Below are 23973 nucleotides of genomic sequence, written 5' to 3' on the forward strand. Positions count from 1 at the left end.
AATTAAAAATTAATTAATTATATTTTTTTTTATTAAATTTTAGGATTACAAATTTCTTTAATTAGTTAATTATTGTTAAAAGAATTATTTACAATTTTTATTAGTTTCAAAAATTCTCAAAAAAATTAACAATTTGAAAAATAAAAATTTTTAAACACAATTTTTTTTTTAATTTTTAATATTTCAATAAGATTAGAATTTATTAAAAAATAGTACGATTTTAATAAATCAATACCAAGTGTAATAAAAAAATATATTAATTTAATTAATCAAAAAATTAAATCAAATTTAATTAAATTAACTTTTTATATGATACCAAAAACTTCAATTAATAAAAAGAAAATGTTAAATAAATATTCTGAAAACAAAAACTAAATTTTAATAAAATATGAAATATTTTTTTTAATTAACTTCAATTAATAAAAAAAATGTTAAATAAATAATCTTAAAAAAAGTAAATTTTAATAAAATAATATATAGTAGTTTTTTTTTTTTAATTAACAGAAAGAAAGTATGAAAAACTTAATTAGAGTAGAATTTTCTAAATTTTTCAAAAAAAAAAAAAAGTTAAATAAAATATATTATATTTATATTTAATATATTTAATTTTTTTTTTTTAATTTCATGAAATGTGAAAAACGTTTAATTCTAAAAAAATATTTTTGAATCAAAATAAAATTAATTTCATCAAAACCCTTAACTACTCACCGTCCTTCGAGCTCGGCGCCGTTGGTGAGGTGAATGAGAAGCCGCCATTACCGCTACTCGCACCGCCAACACCACCACCACCAACGCCACCGACACCACTGCCCATACCCGGGCCGCCGCCGCCGCTACCGTTAGCACCACCAAGCAAACCGTTGCCACCATTCGTCAGACACGACGCTCCACTCACGCCCACATTATTGCCACCAGTGTGTTGTGAATTCTGTGAATTGCCATTGGCAACGCCAATGCTGCCACCAATACCACTGCCACCGCCCCCCGCTTGTGCGGCCAGGCTCTGTGCACGATGCTCGAACTGTGCTATCGACGTGGGCGGCAGTGAGAATGCGGGATTTAAGCTGGTGGGTAATAGGTTTTGCCCAAAGGCAGCCGCATGCGCAGCAGCCGCATAATCTTGTTCCTGCGCAATGGAAGAAAGAGCGTGTTAATTACCATATTTGTGTGGGTGTCCAAAATCAAAGTCGATAATGGGCATAGGGGTCATATGAATTAATAATTTCGATTAGATTGATATGAAAGCATCTATACATTAGGTTTTCAGGCACAGTGAACAGCGAATGTCGTCATTTTAATTCATTCTTTGACTCAAAAATAGTTACTGTTTACTTGGCAATGTAATACCTCTGCATTACCTAAATGTTAAACTGAGGCGTTTGGTTCGAAATGAATACCGTTGCGCTTGAAATTCTATGAAACTTATGCCGCTGCGAGATACTTCTGAACCCCCAGTAAATCGTGAGTAGCCCTCTGAACTATATAGTCTTAGCAAAGTCAATCTTGCCGCAATTGTAGGTGCTCTGAATGAACACTAGGTCAGGTCAAGTTAGATGGCTGAAAGAACAACTCCTGTATTCGAACTTATAAATTAGCAAAACGCTTAGTAGCCAATAAAAATTTGCACAGATTTTTAATTTTCATTCCCGCCAGCTTGGTATGATGTCTGATTTCGTTGAGCACGTGCGTTCCCCCATTGAAAATTAGGTGTTTGAGGTTGGATTCAACCCCAAGACCGTCCAGAACAGTTACAACTTCTGCCGGCAGGACGTCATTGAAAGCTCCCTCTATATCAATGAAGATCCCAACAGCGAATTCCTTAATCCTAATGGCTTCCTCAAGGCATGGCACGGTAGTATGCAGGGCAGTATCTACTGACTTGCCGTACAAATGGTCCCTGGGAATGCGCCCCCTTATGTAGTAGTCCATTAGTCTCTCCAAAGTTTTTAGTAAGAAGAAGAAGAGTGAACATCCAGTGCGACCGAATGTCTTGTCGGGTGCTTTTTTGTAAAGCAGTATGGCGGAAAGCGAGGTGGTAACATCTAGGCACTTTCTTTCCTATTGCCCAACTTTTCAGACTGACATTGAAATATTTCGGTAGACATAACCTAGGCGTTGGTCAGCAATCCGAACATCTGGGGTTGCGAAGCCTTCTGGGCTAGAGTGAAACATAAAAAGACATAGGAACTACTCGTTCTTAGCAAGGTTCACATTGCCGCAATCATAGGTATCCTAACAGGGCACCTTGTCATTGGAACTTTCATGGTGAGACTAACGACTTTAGAGAACGCAACTTGTCAAAATTTCAGGGAGGAATTTTCTCCTCTACTTTCCAGTTTTTGTCAGACAAAAGTCAAATATCACGGTTGTCATACTTGGCCTCAGGAAAAAGCCTTTTTACCTAACTTAACGTAACTTCTGTGAACCCAGCGAAGTGGCTGGGATTTTTATGAATCACCTAAAACAATGTGTGGTAAGTTCAAAACGCTTCGACATTCTTTCAGGATCTAGAGTTTCATGTTTAATATTTTTTGGATATCACCAAGGAGCAAAATTTGCGGTTGTTCAAGAGAGATCAGCACTACCTTTGGCTCGAGGATCAATTCTACGACACAAACTAACCTAAACTATGTAATGTGAATGAGATCAAAGTCAAGATCTAGTAAGTTATTCGGCAAACTAGATTAGAAGGACAAACTAAGATTAAACTCTCCCAAAATTTGGTTATGGGATCTTAAGTTTTTCGAATACCCGATACAGGCTTTCCTCGATCGTGTAAGAATTAAAAGAAAAAAATTAATTTTTGAGCGGAAAAATCAAAGAATGGAGTATCTCTTGTGCACTTGTCACACATTGGTCTACGCTGTAAGCATCTGGGGTCCCCACGGTATGATACACTGGGGGAGGTATCGATAGTAAGGCTGCAGAGGCTGTTAAAATTCGCGTCTATCGCAGGCGTCCTAAAGGAAGACTACCCCTCTTGAATCTAGCATATGAACTCTCATCTGGTATCGCAAAGGACCAAAACTGATCTATGTGTGGTTTATTGGGCTACCAGATTAACCTAATCTAAACAAAATTTGTTTTGAAGAATAGTGGAATTTGGATTTTAGGTTATGTGTATGATAACTCCTTTTAACAATTTTAATTTTTCTTTATAAATTTATTGGGTATCGTACAACAACACACACACCATTAGACCCACCTTGAAATCACGAACTTGCATCTTTAACTTCTCCAGGACATCGTTGTGTGGTAGATTTGGAATGCCATGTAGACCGCCGATGCCCATGAAATTGCTGAGCGCATTTAGCGGATGATTTGTGGGGAACTGGTGATGATGACTGAAAATACAACAACAACAAAGCGGGAAAACAAGGAAAATTATTTTATATTAACAACAAAGTCAAGAGCAAAGGATAATTTCTGCTAAAATTCGCACTTAATTAATTTACCTCATTTGAAGATCAGCGTGATGATCGGGACTGCGCACACCCATACCACTGCCAACACCAAGACTGACACTGCCGGCGTTGCCACCAAAACTCATATCACCAACAAATGTATTGTTGCTGTTGTTGTTGTTATTGCTATTATGATTATTGCTATGAATATTTCTGTTTTTGTTGTTGCTGTTGCTGCTATGTTGGCGTTTCAATGTTGCGACATTCAGGCGTGTTGCACGAATTACATGATGATCGGCATCGATAGAATCGCAATCGCGTATATCATCATCGGATGCGACGTCACGAGACTGTAAATAAAAATGCAGAGCAAATAAATAATGAGAGAAGAAGAAAAGGAAGAGGAAGCAGCAGGCAAAGAGTTAAGAACAAATGGCATAAAGTGATTATTAAATTGATTGCAATCATTTGGTGCAACATGAAAACACATTAAGACTAGACGCACACACACACACACAGGCTACAAAGCGCATACATAAAACACGCGCAGAAACACTTCTAGCAGCAAAACAAATGAAGCACTTAGAACGGCAAACAAATCGAACGACACTCTGGAGGCAGACAGCACTAGCGGTGGTGGAGAGCAGGCTGGGGTTGTGGCAGCATAGAGCACCAGCGCGCACTGAGGTCGCGTGGATTCCAGCTAACGATCGATCAACATTTGCAACCCACTGCGACAAGTCGAGTGCAGTTGTTATGTTCAACATTTAGCATTCTACATGCAACATGCCACAGCAATGAGGCGGCAGGCGACAAGCAACAGGCTATGTGGCATATGAACGCTGTGCTCAAGCGTCACTTTAGCAAAATACACATTTCTTATTACACTTTAACGCAAATTATTCTGTTTGCCACAATTTTTTTGGATTCTTTCACTCTTTTGTTATTCACTTCCTTCCACATGCATTTGCGGCATAATCGAATTCAAACGTGATTTTTGCATAAATTGCAAACAATTTTAGATTGTCGCGCAGCCGCATCATTATAATCGTCATCAACAAGACCGAACGGTCATTGGGTCCTAAAAAAGTGACTGCAGAGTGTTGCACTGCTGTTGTTGCTGTCGTTGTTGTGTTGCATTGGTAGACCATTAATGAGTTATGATCGACATGCTAGCACTGTTTGCTTTTGTTTTTGAAAGCAACAGTTAACTGAGAGTGCCGTATTTGTGTTTGCATTTAATGAATCCCGAAATTTTCGTATTTTAAAATTTCAATTTCGGGATCCCGAAAATTTTTGTAAGCGATAGTTTAGTGAGAGTTTTGTATTTGTGTTTGCATTTACTGGATCCCAGAGAGTGTCTTTTTTGTGGATATTTACAGAATCCCGATATTTCGGGACTTTCAAAAAGCGATTTCGGGATCCCGAAATTTTTTGGAAGCGCCAGTGTAATGAGATTACTTGCTTTTTGTGCATTTACAAAATCCTGAAATTTCGGGATTTCCAAAAAGCGATTAAGGGATCCCGAAAATTTTTGAAAGCGTCAGTTTAATAAAAGTGTCGCATTTGTGTTTGCATTTACTGGATCCCGAAATTGCGGAATTTTCAAAAAAGCGATTTCGGGATCCCGAAATTTTTTGGAAGCGATTGTTTAATGAGAATGCTTGTTTTTTGTGCATTTATAAAATTCTGAAATTTCGCGATTTTTGAAAACAGACCTCGGGATCCCGAATTATTTATTACAAAATTATTTTCATTTTCATACATATGAGCGCAATATATATATAAAGGTGTCTCGAAAATTGTATGTTAAATTTCATAATATAACTTTTATTTAAAATATATTTATTCAAATACAGAATGTGTACCCCTCTTTTTATCCTTTTGGCATGAATATAGAACAATATTTATTATATAATTTTAGGTCTCGTCTGCAATGCAATATTTGGTATAGGGGAATCGCGCCATAAGCAACGGCGCTTAATGAATGTGCCATTTCTTACTCGACTCTTTTGCGAAGTCTGTCATTGTTTATTATTAGTTTCTTCATATTTCAAGAACTTGTGCCAAATTCATTTAGCGTTCATTGAACTCGCAAAGGCGATGCCTAAGTAATGCTTGTTTACAACATACTAAATTTGTACACGACGAATGATGTATAATGTCACACGCACTGTTTCCCTTCATCACTCAAATTTCAAAATGTTTAATGTAAAAATATATATGTACATACATGTACATATGTATGTATGCTCAGGCATAATAATATGCATGTATGTAAGTATATGTATGTACATATGTAAAGATTTATACGAGTATGTATGGCTTGATTAATTTTTTTGGGGTTAGTAATTAAACTTTTCCTCATTTAAAGAGTAATCAATATTTATAAAATTAACATAATTATTAGTTATTTTCAAAATTTGAACAAAAAAAAAGTCAAAGTTATTTGTCTCACCAATTGGAAAAGAAGTTTTGAGAAAAACGCGTTTAAATGCCAAGACACTATAGCTGAACCTGAGGTGACATTTCAACTCGAAACATATTTTTATGGTGACATTTCAACCGCGCTCGAAACATATTTTTATGAAAATCTAAAAAGAAACTTAAGGATTGCAGAAACACGAGATTTGTTTTTAATCATCTGAAAATTTGTCTGTCCAGAGAAAGATGAGAGATGTACATACATACATTCGAGAATTTATATCTCACCTAGGCATAATGGAAAACACACAAACTATTCTCACGGAATGCCCACAGAGAACGTTCTTACACAGAATATTCTGCTCACATCCACACCAAAGTGATCGATCAAAATCAAGTATAAGAAAAACGTGGATTTTTGCAGGGTTCATCCCTTCGGTGCAACCGAATTTAACTTGTGTGCGGAATCGGTGCGATTGTTGGAAGAGGCTAACGCTGATTAAGTTTTATCATAAACAGAAGCCTACGTGTGGCACAAACCTCTTCAACTGATGAAAATAGATATTAAAAAAAGTGAAGTATATGATGCTTGAACATCGGCAGGCAAGTGTTACAGAGATGGCAAGAGAGCTCGACATCTCTCGCGAGTCCGTTGGAATGATTTTGGTGGATATTTAGGGGGTGAAACGCGTTCTTGCTCGACTGCATGCAATTTTTTTTCAAAAAGGGTACCGTAAACAGGTCTCTTTGGATATACTTAAGCGTGAGAATTCCGATTCCACATTCATGGAGAGCATTATAACTGCCGATGAGAAATGGGTTTGTGGATGCAGCATGCAAACAAGTCAACAATAATCGCAATGGAGACGAAAAAACGAGCCGAAACCAAAAAAAAAGCATCCCAAAGCCGCTCAAAAATCAAAGTGCTGCAACATGAATTTGTTCCGTAGAACAGACGGTCAATAAGAAGTTCTATTTGGCCGTATTGAGGCGGCCGGCCAGAATTGTGGAAGAACAATGCATGGATTTTACACGATGTTAATGCACCATCGCATCAAGCTACAATTGTGACCAAAAACGTAATGAATATCATCGATCAACCACTAGATTTGGAAATTGCCGTTTTCAGTCGATCGAATATTGCTTGTAAAAAGTGTTTCGAGGACAGCATCTACAACTTTTGTATTTACACCTGGGTCAAACCACGTCAAGTGGTCCATGGAAATTTCGCAAAATCACCGATTTTAAAAATTAGCAGTTCATTAGCAGGGGGACCAGACGCATACCCCGTGATATAAATATTTCGTCAATTTTTTTTTTGACACACCTTTAATCTCAAAATTTTGTTAAAAAGTCAAATATCAAAGCTTTTGTTTTTTAAAAATTAATTATTTATTAATAAAAATTAATAAATTAAGAATTAAAAAATTCCAGTTTGCATTTATTCATTACCATAATTTTTTTTCAGCAAAATTAACAATATAAATACCTAAAATAACTAAAAATATAATAAAAATTGTAAGTGTGTCAAGAATAAATTTTTCAGTTGCGCAAAAAATTCAATCGCACCCAACTCAGGTTCAACTATACATAAACTATCAATTCCCATACACACATACAAACAAATGCTGAGTATGTTGAATTAACACCAAAATACCAACACTTTTAATGCAACAAATACTTTCGACCCAAAATCAGCTGCAATAAGCTTGAAGCCGAAATCAATTAAATCAATCGAGTTGAAATATAAATCATCAATCGTTAGTTCATTTGGCATGCAGCCGCAAACAAGTGCCGTGCACAATAGCTGAGATTTGCAACACCAGCGCTGCGCTAAAGCAACAACAGCAACGGCAAAGTCATGAAAATGCCAAGCAGCAAATTAGCTAGACAACAGCGGCCACAAACGGACTAGGGCTAACAAAGCTGGCTACAAGCTGAGAGCCAAGCGAACAATCAACTTATTAGCTTATTGCCGCCACCTTCCACGCTCACGGCAGCAGCGTCTGAGGCGGCGGCTGCATTAAACTTACTCCTAATCAATGTTGGCTGCTTGATGAGCCACACTGCCAAACTAGACGTTCATATACACATAGATAGCTGCATATGTAAAGCGTTGCAGTGCCAGGCAAGCAGCGGCTGAAGCGCTTAGGATTTGGGTTTACGGAATCTCGATCGTTGTGCTCGGTAATACTCGTCTGGTACGGCGACGGCGACGTCTGCTTATTACAAATGTTATTATGTACGAGTATAGTATGTATGTATGTATGCGAAGGCATATGTGTGTGAGTGTTGCCATACTATGCACATATGTTGCAATGTGTTGATAGTTCAAATTTGTTGATCACATCGCAACCACTTAGCATCTCCACCCATCCTTTCGGCAGTGGCTAGTATCCACTAAGTATGAATACATATCTAGATAGATATGATAGTTTGGAGGCATATGTGTATGTGTGTAAGTAAATTTATACAGACATAATAGTGGCACCACATGGAAATGTGTGAAGTTGGAACGATCAGAGCGCGCACAATGATACCTAATCGATGACCCAGTAAACCAAAAGTGAAAGGATCTTGCTATATTGAACTTAAACAGCACTACTAGGTGGGTATACAATTGCATATATATAAAATGATCGAAATGTGAAATGATAAACTGATATTTGACCTGACAGTATAAGAACCTGGAACTGGGAAAAATGGAGAGTCTTCTAAAAATAAAGCATATCTTTCACTATCTCACCTAAACTCGCCTAAACATTGACTCTGCTCTTCTATACAAGATAAAAATTATGTATGAACACGCCCTCCTCCCACATAACTGTATTTTTCGAAACCGCTAAGTAAGCCTTACTGCCTAAGGTCTACCGAAACAAACGTAAAATTCGTTAATAATCGTACTAGTACTTGCCACGAAGTTTGTAACACCCAGATGAAAACTGTATAGACTCTTTAAAATATGTAACGGGTGATTCAAGTAGAGGTACTATTTTCAATAACCTTTTTTTTGACAGATCACGCGTGAGTCGTGTCAAGCGTCTGAGCGTCATGAGCGCTAAGAGTGTACACGAAGACAGTGAAGCCTCTATTCGGCGCCTTTCTCAGCAACTCGGACTGATATATTGAATGACTTGGCGCATTTTACGTCAAGATCTTAAAATGAAAGCGTACAAAAGACAGCTTGTGCAAGAACTGAAGCCGCTCGACCTTCCCAAGCGACATCGCTTCGCTCTATGGGCTCTTGAAAAGTTCCGAGCCAAAGTTTGTCCAGCTACGAGGCCCATTTCTGGCTCAATGGGTACGTAAACAAGCAAAATTGCAGCATTTGAGATGAAGAGCAACCTCAAGAGGTTGAAGAGCGGACACTTCAACCAAAAAACAACAACAATTTGACGTGGTTTGTGGGCCGTTGTAATCATCCGTCCATATTTCTTCAAAAATTAAGAACGTTTCGTTAATGGCTACCCTTATGATAACCGACTGCTTGATTCCTGAAATTGAATCTCGGGATATTTACATGAAACTTGGTATGGAAAATTATATAAGAAAGCGCTAGAATCTCCTATGCAAATTATCAGATCGGACCACTATAGCATATATGTAGCTGCCATACACATATTTTTAAACTTTTTATAGCTTCAGTTTCTTGTTTTGATTAAAATATTTTGTTTCGCATCATCCTTTGGTTCACTTGGTTGCCACAGCATGTTGCAAGTTGTTGTGCTGCGCTGTCTGTGTGTACCTTGTTGGCCGACAAGTTGGTTGACCAGTTGACCAGTCGACATGCTTGCCGTAGTTATATTACTCACATTGTTGTTGTTATTGCGCTTTATGTTGCTGTCGTTGTTATTACTGCTGTTGTTGTTGTTGTTGTTTTGCAATGTTTTTATTTTCGCCGTTTATGCTTGAAGTGCAGAGAGGTGCAAATTAAGCGCAACTGTGACTATTGCAAATTGGGAATTTTCAATTTAAATACGAAAAATGCATACGCGAAATATCCAGCGAACAAGCGGGCAACAACAACAACAACAGCAGCAATGGCAAGCGACGGTTAGCCCATTAATGGCATTTGGCATTTAGAGCCTAGCCTGTTGGTCAGATCAACGTCGCCTTTTGCCGCACGGCTAGCAATATGGCAACAACAGCAACAATATCGGCCAGCAGCTGCGTCGATTCATGCTCGGCTTTGTTGCAACCACACACACACACACTCTCATGCATATGCAGCACATGTGTTAAATACCAATAAGAGCGAAGAAGCAAGCAAGCGAGCGAGCCTCTGACTAACCGGCCGATCGGCCAGCCGTTGATATCGACACCTTCCGTCGTCGTGCCATGTGCTTTACCGGCTGCGCGGCGATTGATTGCAACGCTGCGGCTTTTGAATATTTTTCGAATATTCCAACGAATGCTTTGAAGTTTCGCGCGAATTTTGCTGCAACGAACGCTTTGCGAACTAAAGCAGACAAAGTATTGAACGGCAGCAACAACAACAACAACTGGCAACAAGTAGCAGCAGCCAAGCGTTAACTACCGTTCACACATTGCGCCGATCGTGAAGAACAAGTGCAACAGCGTTCTGGTGACGGCTGAATGCCAGTCTAGCTGACCGCTTGACTGGTTGACTGATCGTCCGGCGCGTCCAGGTTGTTTCATTTCGGCCAGCCTAGTGGCTTTTGGCTCTTCGCCGACTGTTGGTGGCTGCATAAGCTAGCCCTTGAACTGGCCAAGATTATTAGCAGAAATTCTGCGCGCCACGAGGCAAGCGCGAAACCAGACGTGTTGTGACGGCAATGGCGTATTGCCCTTCAAAAAATAACAAAAACAATGAACTATGCAACAATAACATAAAGAATAGCTGTAAGATGCATCATTTGTGCTGCAGAGTTGCTAAGAAAAAATACAAAATACTCACACAATCGGGCGGTGTTTGGGTGTTCAACTGATTAGCTGCTTAGCAACAGTTGAGTTGTTGCTGAAAGTCATGCAAAGGACGAGCGAAATTGTGTTTCAAATGATAGCAATAAAATACTTTAATTATTCCAAATAAAAAAAGGTACGATTTCTTTGTGTATTTTTTTTTCAAAATTGCAAATTTCTAAACCAGTTGTACTTGAATAAGGTATCATATACATATGTGTATATTATACAATTATACGAATATTTTAATATTTTTCTTAAAGAAGTCATAGGTTTCAGTGAAGCTTGAGAAGCACACAAATTGATCAATCAAAATCCATTTTTTGTATAGAATACTTTTTTATTTGAAGAGATATCTTTACCAAATTTGGAACAGATTAGTGTCCAAGGGAACCGTACAGACTTCAAAGAAATTGTTCAGATCCGACCACTATAGCATATAGCTGCCATACAAACTGAACGATCTAAATCACATCTTTGTGAGGAAAACTTTTTTATTTGAAATAATTTCTTCACGAAAGTTGGCATGGATGAATGTCGAATGCAACGCTACCGTTTTCAGAAAAATTGTTTAAATCAGACGGCAATAGCATATAGCTGCTATACAAACTGAACGATCAAAAACCTGTTCTTGTATGAGAAACTTGTTTATTTCTAGAGATATCTTCACGAAAGTTGGTATGAATGAATGTTGCAGGGAACGATATAATCTTACAAGAAATTATTCAGATCGGATCACAATAGCTTATAGCTGCCACACAAATTGATCGATAAAAATCTAGTTCTTATATGGACAACTTTTAATTTTGAAAAGGTATCTTCATGAATGTTGGTAAGAATGAATGTCGAAGGCAACGGTACAATATTCGAGAAAATTATTTAGATCGGACCACAATAGCATATAGCTGTCATACAAACTGAACGAACAAAATCATGTCCTTGTATGGACAACTTTTTTATTTGACGAGCTATCATCACAAAAATCGGTATAGAGAATTGTAAAGGGCAACGCTATAGTCTCCATCTATAATTTTGCAGATCGGAACACTATAGCACATAGCTGTCATACAAACTCATCACTCAAATCAAGTTCATGTATAGAGTCTTTTGTATTTGGGAAACTGATCAAAGCTTCCGTGGAACCGCAATTATTATTTTTTTTTTTCATATTTAGGCAAGACATAGCTCTATATTATGAAGCCATTATTTATTAAAACTTTCAATTAAAAAAAAAAATAAATAATACTTTTAACTAATTTTGGCTACTTTCTTAAAAAATTCAAGAAAAATAAATAATTTTCACTTCGTTTGGCAGTTTATACCACATAGATAAACATATTTTCAAGTTATGAAGTATTATAGGGGAACTAGCTACTAGAAATCAGCGTGAGTAATTGCAATAAATATTTTTTATGGTCACAAAAATCACATAAAATCAAGCAAATCAGAAACGGAAATTTATAACGGTTTTTTTTAACACACTATATTAAATTACAATAAATTTTTTTATATAAATTTCTACAATATCAAGCGATTGTGTGACTGGAGCCGGAAAATCACATTTATTTACTTAACTACATACTTAATTGAAATTGCAAACAAGCCCATGTACACTCGGCTATACATACTTACATGCATACATATGTATGTACATACAAATCAACATTTGATTTTATCGCTATTCAATTATTAACATCGTGGAACAATTCTAACCTACAAACTTGCACATAAATTGCAAAAATGTAATGCAAGCCATACAAATGTTAAAAACACGTACATACATGCACATTTACATATGTATGTCCGCATGTATACAACTAAGTAATTGCACTGCGACGACTTGCATACATTGCTGCTTCTTCCTTTTATTTTAATTTATTAAGCAACATTATATTTTCCAACAAATAAAACTAAAAATACCACGCTACTCACTCACTCACCTCGGCGCCTGTTTATGCCTGCATGTGTGTGTGTGTGTTTGTGCCGCTCGCAACGTGAAAAATTTAATTTACATGAAACTTTAATTATCATTTGTGCCAAAAGCACACATACACACATATAAATATTTATTGCTACCTCCATGGCACTCATACACACACACGTGCCCACCAACCGTCACTTGTTTGTGTTTGTGCGAAGTGCATTTCGTTTTTGGGGCCATGCGCTGGCCGACGGCGCTGCTCATGAGTACGAAGTGTGGAGGCGATAAGGCAGCGCGCTTTAATGACTTTTAATATTAATGAAAATTTATTTCAATTTTATCGACAAATTCGTACTACATAACACACGTGTATATATGTATAATAATACACATATACATACATATGTATATACATACATAAATATATAGATATGCGCATGCACCTGTGGCTACAACTACTGCATGCAAGTGAGTATTAGCAACTGAAACATACTGTTAGCGTATTTGTCGCCACATTTTTCCTACAGGGTCTTTGCTAATCGCCCACAAATTATATTGCAGTATAAAAATTCATATTTTTATGTACGTGTGTGTGTTCGTAGTTGCTCGCCCATTGACGCTTTGACATTTTATCACCGAAATGCACGCCGGCATAAATAAAATAATTTACTATTTTGTACTAATTACAAAAAATGTGTTGCATAAAAGTTTAATAGCGTTGCGAAAGTGTCGTTGCAATTTTTCTTGATTTTATTTTAAGCGAAAAATCCATTACGATTTTGAAATTTAGACGCAATTTCCTTCGCTAATTGTTTGAGAATTTTTATTTCGAAAATTATATTGTTGAAATTAGTGGATTTTTGAGCTTTCGTGTAGTTACGTATAATTCCTTAATTACTAACCGATTTGACCGGAATGAAAATTAGTATTTGGATTTCTTAAATCATACTTTTAATTTTTTTTTAATTCAAAAGTGATGACACTTTGTGCTTCAGCAATTTTTTTTTCAAAATTTTACATTTAGTTTTTAGTTAAACAGTTGGTAGATTGAAGAAGGAGCCATGTGTAGAAGTTCGCGCAAGTGAGGAAAGTTCTCTGAGCGCCATTCACTTATGGGTGACCAGAACCATTTTTCTACATATGGCTCAATCAGCTCACGACTTCTGGTCTTAGACCAAGTGTCCTCTGGGTAGCCAAAAAACATCCGCTTGAAGGCGAGCTAAAGTGAGAAGAAGAATCATTGCTCTCTAGGGTTGTGCGATGGGTTTAGGAACCTCCATATAAAAAAAAAAACCTCATTGAAAATGACACAACTGCCTTCGGCGATGTAAACTCGGCTATAATGGCGTAAGCGGTGTCCACGCCAATAAGGAAGAAGAAGAACATTTGATTGGTTTCCAAAACTTGTCTTTCGAGAATTTTGGTCAAAAACTAACGATGACAGTGACAGTAATGGTTGCAAATTCATTATGGAAAGATATAGATAGTCGTCCAGCTATGCTTGCTATTCGTCGAACTCTTGAAAATTTCGAGCGTACATTTTCTTCAGATAATGTTCAAGTGCCAATAAGTCAAAGAACCGCTTGAAGTAATGAAAATATTGCTGCCGTTTAGGGAAGTGTTGCTGAAGACCGTAATTTGTTCATTCCCAGACGTTCTCAAGAAATGGTACTGTCTCAAATCACAACCTGGCGCATTTTGAGAAAGGATTCGGGCTTGCGTCCATATAAAATTGTTCTCACTCAAAAACTGAAGCCATTGGACCAACGTAAATGTCTTAAATTTGCTGATTTTGCCTTGGAACAACTTGAAAACGATAACGATTTTTTTAAGAAAATTATCTTCGACGAAGAGGCTCGGTTTCATCTGAGTGGTGCGGTAAATAAACAAAAATGTGGATTCAGCTGCGAAGAAAATCCACAAATTATTCATGAACAATCATTCCATTCACGTAAATTGACAGTTTGGTGTGGTTTTTGGTCTGGTGGAATCATCGGTCCGTACTTCTTTCGAAGTGAAGATGGTAACATCATTACTGTCAATAGAGAGCGGTACAGATCGATGATAACCAGCTTTTTATGGCTGCCATTAAAAGAAGTTGATCTTGACAGCAGCTGGTTCCAACAAGACGAGGCTACGTGCCGCACATCATGTGCAACAAACGAATTATTGCGAGAAAAGTTTGGAGATTCGATTATTTCAAGAAATTGTGACATTGAATGAACTTGAAACATTTGAATTTCGTCAACAATTAGGGTCCTTTTTTTAATAACAGAAATCATTGACACTTATTGGAAAATCTCGCGTTTAGCTATACATGGGTTAGTTGTCTATATTTCACTTCTAGCTCAATCTAGAGGGACAAATTTTTCAAATTTGCTTACTTTTTAGTTTCCAATATATACTTCGGATATTGCCAAATCGAACCTACAATATGTGTAAGTATTCACAAATTTCTGATGGGGTAAATCCAGGAGCAGCCTTTATCAGTTCATTAGTATATTCAACATAGTCTTTAATTAATTTGACGAATAAGGACTGATTTCATTTAAAGGGATACATTTTTTCACAAAAATAAAAGATTTTTCAGCAAGACCCGTGTTGTAATAATTTTTTTGGGTTTTTGGATTTGAGGTAATTTTAAGCGGATAAATCTTCCTTATCGTCCGAAAACTTTGTTTTTCTGATATCATCCTGGACCTGGAGATCGGTTACGTGATTAAGGCAATCCAAAACTTTTCAAAATGTACGTCCAGGATGGACAGCAACATCAACTGATGATCAACACGTCAATGAAATAAAGGAATTGGTACTTGAGAATCCACGATTAACAGTCAGAGATCTAACTGGCATTGTTGGAATATCGAAAGGATCAGTGAAAACCATTTCGAAAGATCTTTTGGGGCTGTAAAAGGTAAAGCACGATTGCTTCCAACAGCTCCGCGTTACCGTCTGGGCCTGCCTTCCCGCTACCAGGATGTCATGAAACGTATTATTACTGGCGATGAGTCTTGGATATATGGTTTATGACCTGGGAACAGACAATCAATCTGCCGAATATCGTGATACTCTTTGAGTGTTATGCGTCGTTTTTGCGAAGCTATTCGTAAAAAGAGATCGGAATTATGGGCCGACAAGTTTTGGTTTTTGCACCACGATAATGCACCGTCGCATACTGCATTGATTCTTGGTGAGTTTTACGCCAAATTTTCAACCAATATCGTGCCGCTTCGCCTTATTTAGCTCCGTGTGACTTCTGACTATTGAAGACATTAAGTAAGGATCGCTAGCATTGAAAACTATTCCGGAAATTGACTTTAACAACTGTTTCGAGGGTTGGAAAGAAGGTTGGTACATGTGTATTCTGGCCAAGGGGGATTACTTTGCGGGGAACGTCATTGATTTTGAAGAATAAATTAAGAGTTTAAAAATTATGAACAAAGTCTTACTATTTTTTGCTCATAGTAGTGTAACCCATAAAAATTTGTAAGTTTTATTACTTATCCAACTATGTACTAAAATAAATCAGTCTTTAATCACTGCATAAATTGCTTTTTCCACGAAAAACGACAAATTGCCGAACAAAGTGCGATATTGAAAACCGAGAAAGTGCTCATAAAATTTTGAAAATCAATTCTCACAACATGCTACATGCCAATGAACTCATTGAGTTACAAATGTGGATGCATAATTGTCATACTACGAAGTGTAATTAAATACAATACGCAAGAAAAAAAGGGCGAGCAACGAAATGAAGGCGATAATAAATCCAGAAAAAGGAAATTCCATATAAAACCCTTGAAACATTGTTCGCAATATAAGCGCGGAAAATCACTTACTACCGAAAATAGCAGCAAAGTATGAACGCTGCAGTGTAATGAAAAGGATTTCGTGAAGGTACGGTACTTTAGTGGCACGACAAAGACAATGCGCAGGCGCAGACCGCCAACGCGTTAATACAAGATTGAGCGCGACCAATTTAGAGGCAGCCGACATATTTTGACGGAAGACAAATTGATATGTGCGAATGTCTTTAATTTAGGTACTAAAAGTTGTTGTTTGTCCAATGTCCATTCAGCGCCTCCTAGATGCCTTCCAGATCTTTCGCTATGCCGCTTCTTGTTTCGTGTTAATCTTTGCATAAAAGCAGTTGCAGAATCAACCGCATTGCAACAATGTTACTTTATCTACTTAGTTATTCATAAATGCACACAAACACAAATAAATATGCGCATAGGTATGTGTCGCCATCTTGCTTTGGCCACCAGTCGGCTGCGCGCCAGCCTGCCTTCGACAAAGGACAATCAAATGCCGATTTCTCTTCATTATTCATGCAAATGAAAATAGTTTGATTGTTCACGCAGGCGCAACGTGCCAACAGGATCATCGCATTATGCTCGAAGGATAGAGATTATATACCGCTGACGACACTAACACACAGTTACATCCATACAAACATACATACATATACATATATTCAGACATTCAGATATGCATTTATATGCAATGTAGGTATGTATTATATGTATATAGTAACTGTTAGTATATGCATATTATTACACTGCGAAGGATCATTTGATTTTCCGAGAAACACAACAACATTTTACAACAATAATAATAGCCGTACTAGCGCATTAAATGTGTGTCTTTCCGCTTTTAGCCGCAAGGATCAACTGCTGACGCACTTAAACACATGTGTGTGCGCGTGTGTGTGTGTGCAGGGTATAACAAGCAGCAGATATCGCAAACTGGGCCTGACACATCGGCCTTTGTTTGGCGGCATTGTTGTGAGGCATATCGAAAACAGATTGAGTTCTTCAACTTATTTTATGGTTATATTTGCTTGTTGTTGTTGTTGTTGCTATTGTTGGTTTAATGTGCGTTGGATTAGTCGTAAATTTTCACAAAAATAATAATATGCTCAAGTATTTTATGGCATTTGAAATGTTGTATGGAAATTTTTTGATGTTCTCAAAGACAAAAACAAAAAAAAAACACAAAATAAAATGTGTACATATTATTGTATGTGTCTCCTTGGTTCACTTATGTACATACATACATACATATATAGGATATAACATGTGCGATTAGAAAATGTGGCTAATACCCAAATCCAAGTAGCTCTAGGAAAGTTCTTATTACAAGGGTCTATGGCATACAATCAACCAGCGCCTTTTAACAAAAACAATAACAAGTACTTAAACGCAGCTAAAAAAAATATATATAAAAGAAAATAAAAAAATAATTTAGAAATCCATAAATAAAAAACTTCAAAAAAAAAAAATTGTTTAAAAATAAAAAAAAAAAAAACCAAAAAAAATAAAAAAAAAAACAAAAAAAAAATAGAAAAAATTAAAAAAAAAAAAAAATAAAAATTAAAAAAAAAATAAAATTTTAAAAAAAAAAAAAAAAAAATTAAAAAAAAAAAAAAAAAAAAAAAAAAAAAAAATGTTAAAAATTATAAAAAAAAAAAAAAAAAAATAAATTAAAAAAATTAAAAAAAAAAAATGTTTAATAAATTAAACAAATTAAAAAAATATATATAAAAAGAATTCAAAAAAAAATAAATAAAATTAATTTAGTCGGCATATACATTTTCAACGCTTTAAAAATAAAAATTTTGGGATTTTTTTCAAAGAAAGAAAACTATAGTATTATTTTTTTCAAATTTCGAATATTTTAAATGTTTTTTTTTTTTCTTAATTTATTTCTTTTTTCGGAAATCCTTCTAGATATCGGCTACGGGACTAGTGGGTATATTATTGCCATTATCTCCGCATTCGATAGAGCAAATGAGAAGCCTCTCTTGGGCCCTAAAAAAAATTTTGCGACATTTAATAACAGCTCCACCACAGCTAATTTATAGCTTTGGGACGACATGACACGTTCAGAAAAGAGATTGGAGAAGTATGCCAACGATTTTTCCAGTCCTCGAAACACTTTTTATAAGCAGTTTTTGGGATGGCCTTCAGGTCCTTCACCGAATTTTATAATTTTTTTTATAATTCTCTCCATGAATGTGGGATCGGAATTCGCACGATCCAGCATGTACAAAGAGACCTGTTTGTTTGAGGTATTTTTTTCGAAAAAAAAAAATCAGTTTTATCGAAGCGAGTCGAGCAAGAACGCGTTTCATAGCCAAAATATCCACCAAAATCATTCGAATGGACTCGCGAGAGATGTTGAGCTTTCTTGCCATCTCTCTAACATTTGCCTGACGATTTTCAAGCATCATATCCTTTACTTTTTTAATATTTTCATCAGTTGAAGAGAATCCAAAGGCAGAAGGAGGCTTGTCTTCAACGAGCTCTCGAGCGTCTTTCCAGGCTTAATACAACACGTCGACTTGTATTTTTGATAAATTAGAATCACTGTAAGCCTTTTCAAACGTTTCCATCAATTTCGTACACAAAATTTGAGACAAATTCATTATTTAATATTTTTATCCATTGTAAAAATCGCATCGCACTGCAGAGGTGTACCAACTTGAGGGATGAGCCTGCTTTAGAACCTTCAAAAATCGTTTTTTGCGTAAATCTCTTTAAAAATTATCTGAGAATATGTCCCCAAAGTTATAGATGGGAATTCGAAATATTATCTAGGCTAGAGGGTGAATAGTGGCCGAGCGTCTAGCTGGTATACAATGAGCGCTTTGGCAGGAAGCGAAAACTTTGACGCGCGATTTCCTGGTTTTGCATTTTTACGATTTTTCTTAATTGGCGGGCAGGATGGGAAAAAAACTAAATTTCGTATGGAATTGGGGCAAAATTTTATTGTCTTTGGCAGTAAATTAGCTTCTATTTAAACTAAAAAAACTAAGAAAAATATGTGAAAATATTGTTCAACAACATAGAGTAATTAAAAAAAAAAACATTTTTTTTTAAATTGTTTAAATGATCTTAGAATTTTACACTATTTTTGGAATTTTCTTAGTTTAACTAGAAGATAAATTATTAACAAATATGAATCTTTTTGAATTTTTTGTTTCAGATAGAAATTGCGAGCTGCATCCTGCCCGATAAAAGGTTTCGTATCCAAAAAATTTGCAGATGATATTTAAATATATAAACCCTAGATACCCTATAAGCTCTAGAAATTTCGCTTTAATCAATTATTCCTTTCCCTCCCAAAAAAATCCTCAAAAATTCGATTTTTTAGGCCTCCAAAGCAGGCTACCCCTTAAGCAGCTGCTGTAAACGTAAACAAACTAGCTGACAGATCGCGCTCATATTTCGCATAGTAATTAAGGACAGTCCTACTAACTTAGCAAAATACATTAATTTGAAATACTATTACCCCGGGAATTTTATTACAATTTCCAGTTGCTTTCTTGTCTTAATATAAATAAATATGGTCATAAATGTATAAATATGTATGTTCATATTTACTATGTACATATTTCTATACAAAGATATGTAGATATAAATAAATAAAGTAAAATGGTTGCAGTGTTCACATCATCCGCATTTTCCGGATGCACCCCACAGTGTTGCTTTTAGTGACGGTGTCAGAGCGCGAAATTTCCTGAACGACTAATTAAATACATATGCACAGATATCCATAATGCTCTTTGTACAAAACTGAATATTCATTTATGAAAATCACACATGCTAAGTTCACATAAATTGGAACATACACATGAAGAAAAAAATCTAAAAATCGAAAAATCTGGTATTCATATTCACGAAATTTGCATAAACTCGTTTGGATATAAAATAATGATACTAATAAACTTGCAAAAAGATAAAAAATATTTATAATTTGCCAAAACAATTCACACATACATACATACATACATACATACATACATACATATGTATGTATATATGATACTTATTTATATGCGATTACTTCAAAATCAAACAATGGCTGCGATGCAAATGTGCAAAGTGCCAGACCGCGCGCTATAACTCCGCGTATAAGCGCCTGCGATTAGTTTAACCCCAAGGCAATGGAGCGGAAAAAGAGCAAAACAATTGCCAAAAGCAAAAAAATAAACAAATTAAAAAAAAAAACGAAAAGAGCCGCCAGAAACTGCAATGGTGAACGCTTTCAGGTCGCAGCAAAAGCAAACTGACAAACATACATATGTATGTATGTGTGTATGTATGTATGTATGCGTGTTTTTAGGAACATACATATTATATACATATGTATATTTGCGACTAAATTGCAAATATGTGCAGTCAATATAAAATTTACATATTTTTTATGCTCAAATGTGTGCGTTTCCCTACACACATTCATATACATACATATGTATGTATCTATATATGAATACTGATATGCTCGCGAGTTTATAGAAATTATGTGCAACCAACAGTTACCAAACCGCTTATACCGCTCGCTTCATCGGCGCATTTGAACGCGGAAACCGGTCAGCTTAAGCCATGAGGCCCCCCTCCGGTGCGCTGTGTGCGTAACGCTCGAGGCAACAGTGTTGACACTCGCCACACAGCGTCGCTCTACTTTTAATCCAAACTTGTGAGTTGCCACATACATAGTTTAATATACACACATATGCGTGTATATGTTTGTATGTGTATTAGATACCCATAAATGTATAATGGCTTTTATCAACGCTGCTGCCGCCATTTTTGACACTCTTCTATCTGCGTTCATAACGGTAACATTAATGGCGGTTTGTTATTGTGGCGGCATTCCTAAGCGACCTCCATAGAATGCATTTTTCGATGGCTGCAAGCTGTTTAGTGGCTAAACTGCTTTAGAAGAGTTATATTAACGATTTTTGTCAGGGAGTTTTCAGCTGGTGGTGGCTGTTTTTCACTGTGCCGCATGTGACGTAGAAACTTTCAAGAAAGGTATCTAATTATTGGATATACAGGGTCTGGCACTCGAAGAACCAATTAAAAAAGCCATAAATTCGGTTTGGAAAAGTATTTTTATCATCATTCTGATTCGATTACCCTGTCGGACCCTGTACTATATTGTAATTTCGTAAATTGTTTTTCGGCTTATAACTCTTTTTCATTTTGTTCATTTTGTTCGCTTTGGAGTTTTTTAGGTGAAGATAAATACCGCTTTAGGAAGGTTCGGTGACGTCTCTGGTAACGGAGACCGACTTAAACTTCGACGGACATACACTTGGTTCATCTTCCGACCTTTAATTGTTTACTGGCAGTATACATAATAACCCGAAACAGCAATTATATTGACAGACACAGAGAAACCAATTAACAAGACAAATCCTTCGGATAGTTAGCTTCCAAAAAGTCTTTCTGCACCCGAATGGCAAACAAATTAAGCCTTATCCAGCAACTTAGTGCATTGGGTATAAAACCTGATTCTGAAGGCTGCGCATTTGTAAAGATAATGATCCAGTGTCTCATAATCTCCACGCACGCTCTGCATTCCGCGAACTCTACTTTTCCCCATTTTGTGTAGGTGAAATCTTAAGGGGTTATATGAGTTTCCTCGGGTAAAAAACAGCATTTTTTACATATTTCATTAAAAAAAAATTAAATATTTTATTATAATTTTTTATTAAATACTTTATTAGAATTTTTTTATTGTTACAATTATACAAAGAAATTTTGAAATTTTTGAAAAAAAAATATATTACAAACTCGGCCTTTGCGACGCCATTTCCGGTGACGCTTCGGAAAAAAGATGCGAACGCGTTGGCAGGATAACTGCTTACAATATCAACGAAAGTGAAAAAATACGTGTTTTAGTGAAAACCTTAACTTAGAACTTGGACGAAGGCAAAGAAATGAAAGTTGGATTTTTGGTAGATATTTTTACAAAAAAATTTATATTTCAATGAAAATTTCGCGGCATTTATTTTTTTCAAATAGTTGTTATCGAAAAACAAGAAAAAACGTTAACTTCGGCTGCACCGAAACTAATATACTCTTCACAGGTCCATTTCTTTTAGTAACTATGTGTTCAGTTTGTATGGTAGCTATATGCTATAGTTAACCGATCTGACCAATTTCTTCGCAGATAACATTGCTGCCTTAGGAAATAATCTATACCAAATTTGGTGAAGATACATTGTCAAATGTGAAAGTTTTCCATACAAGAACTCGATTCCGATGGTCAGTTTACATGGCAGCTATATGTTATAGTGGTCCGATATAGGCCGTACCGACAAATGAGCAGCTTCTTGAAGAGAAAATGACGTTTGCAAAATTTCAAAAGGATATCTTAAAAACTGAGGGACTAGTTCGTATATATACAGACAGACGGACGGACGGACGGACAGACAGACAAACGGACAGACAGATAGACAGACGGGCATGGTTAAATCGACTCAGCTCAACATACTGATCATTTATATATATATTTTATAGGGTCTCCGACGCTTCTTTCTGGGAGTTACAACCTTGTGACAAACTTAATATACCCTGTTCAGCGTATAAAAAACGCGTTTAAAGACGGAGCACTTAGCCTAGCTAACCTCGAGCTCACAACTTTCTAGAGGTGTTGTAGAATTTAATAAGACAATGAAAAAATTAATGATAGCTTCCCAATGCTGACCCCTACGATTTTAGTAAGCTCTCTTATGCCTAGAAGTAGGAGCAACGCTATCCCAAATTAACAGTATTGTATGCCCTGTGTTGGTGCATTACTTGAAACAATCGTTGAAGGAGCCGAATGACCTGGAGCAGCTTATGGGAATCGTGTATGCAAGTGCCCCTGAGCGGTCTAACTCGTCTGCCTTTTCATTTCCCTCTATTCCGGTTACCCAGATGATGCTAATTGAGGTACCTAATAAGAGTCTGATGTTTGGTTTTAGCACTACGGCTAGCCCAAATTACCGTCTGACTATCCACTAGAAGGTTTATGTAGTTGCTAATTACAGCAGAGGCCTACTTGGCACCTCCTGTTATGCTCACAATTTCGCCCTGAAAGACTGAATTGTAGTCATTTAGTTTGAAGTTATCTTCTGTGTATGGATTGCTCCAGAAGAAGCCCGCACTTATTCCGATTTCACGCTTTGATCCGTCGGTGAATATGTAGATTTCGTCGTTGGAACTGTCGATCAGAGAGTCATTGCTACAGTTTTCTCTATTGGGGAATGAAAAAGTTGTGTTTATTTCCATGTGAGCCTTCCTTTCTTGGTCGCACTTGCCAATTTAGCGCGAGTTCATTAACAAGGTCGAGTATGATACCATGCTGACCCATTAGAAAACACATGTAGAGTGTTGGTAAAACTGCGTTATCTCAAATTTACTAAATGATAGAAAATTGATGTCCAGTTTTCGTAATCTCGGCAGATAATCCCTGAACAGGGTATATTAATTTTGCCACAACGGAAACGGCTCTCAATTTTGA

At 36.4% G+C, this 23973-nt stretch overlaps 1 protein-coding gene across 2 annotated transcripts in view; it reads right to left on the bottom strand.

Annotated features, from left to right (window-relative positions):
• LOC126755402 (protein dead ringer) overlaps positions 1-23973 on the bottom strand; it is an 86008-nt gene that overhangs the window by 50065 nt on the left and 11970 nt on the right. For both annotated transcript variants that reach the window (XM_050467953.1, XM_050467952.1), the window contains exons 2-4: positions 3456-3754; positions 3206-3344; positions 709-1126 (exon numbers count right to left, since the gene is read on the bottom strand). In XM_050467953.1, coding sequence (XP_050323910.1) covers positions 709-1126; positions 3206-3344; positions 3456-3754 — 856 coding nt within the window. The remainder of the gene's footprint in view (positions 1-708; positions 1127-3205; positions 3345-3455; positions 3755-23973) is intronic.

Source organism: Bactrocera neohumeralis, chromosome 4 (assembly GCF_024586455.1).
Source record: "Bactrocera neohumeralis isolate Rockhampton chromosome 4, APGP_CSIRO_Bneo_wtdbg2-racon-allhic-juicebox.fasta_v2, whole genome shotgun sequence".
NCBI lineage: Eukaryota > Metazoa > Arthropoda > Insecta > Diptera > Tephritidae > Bactrocera > Bactrocera neohumeralis.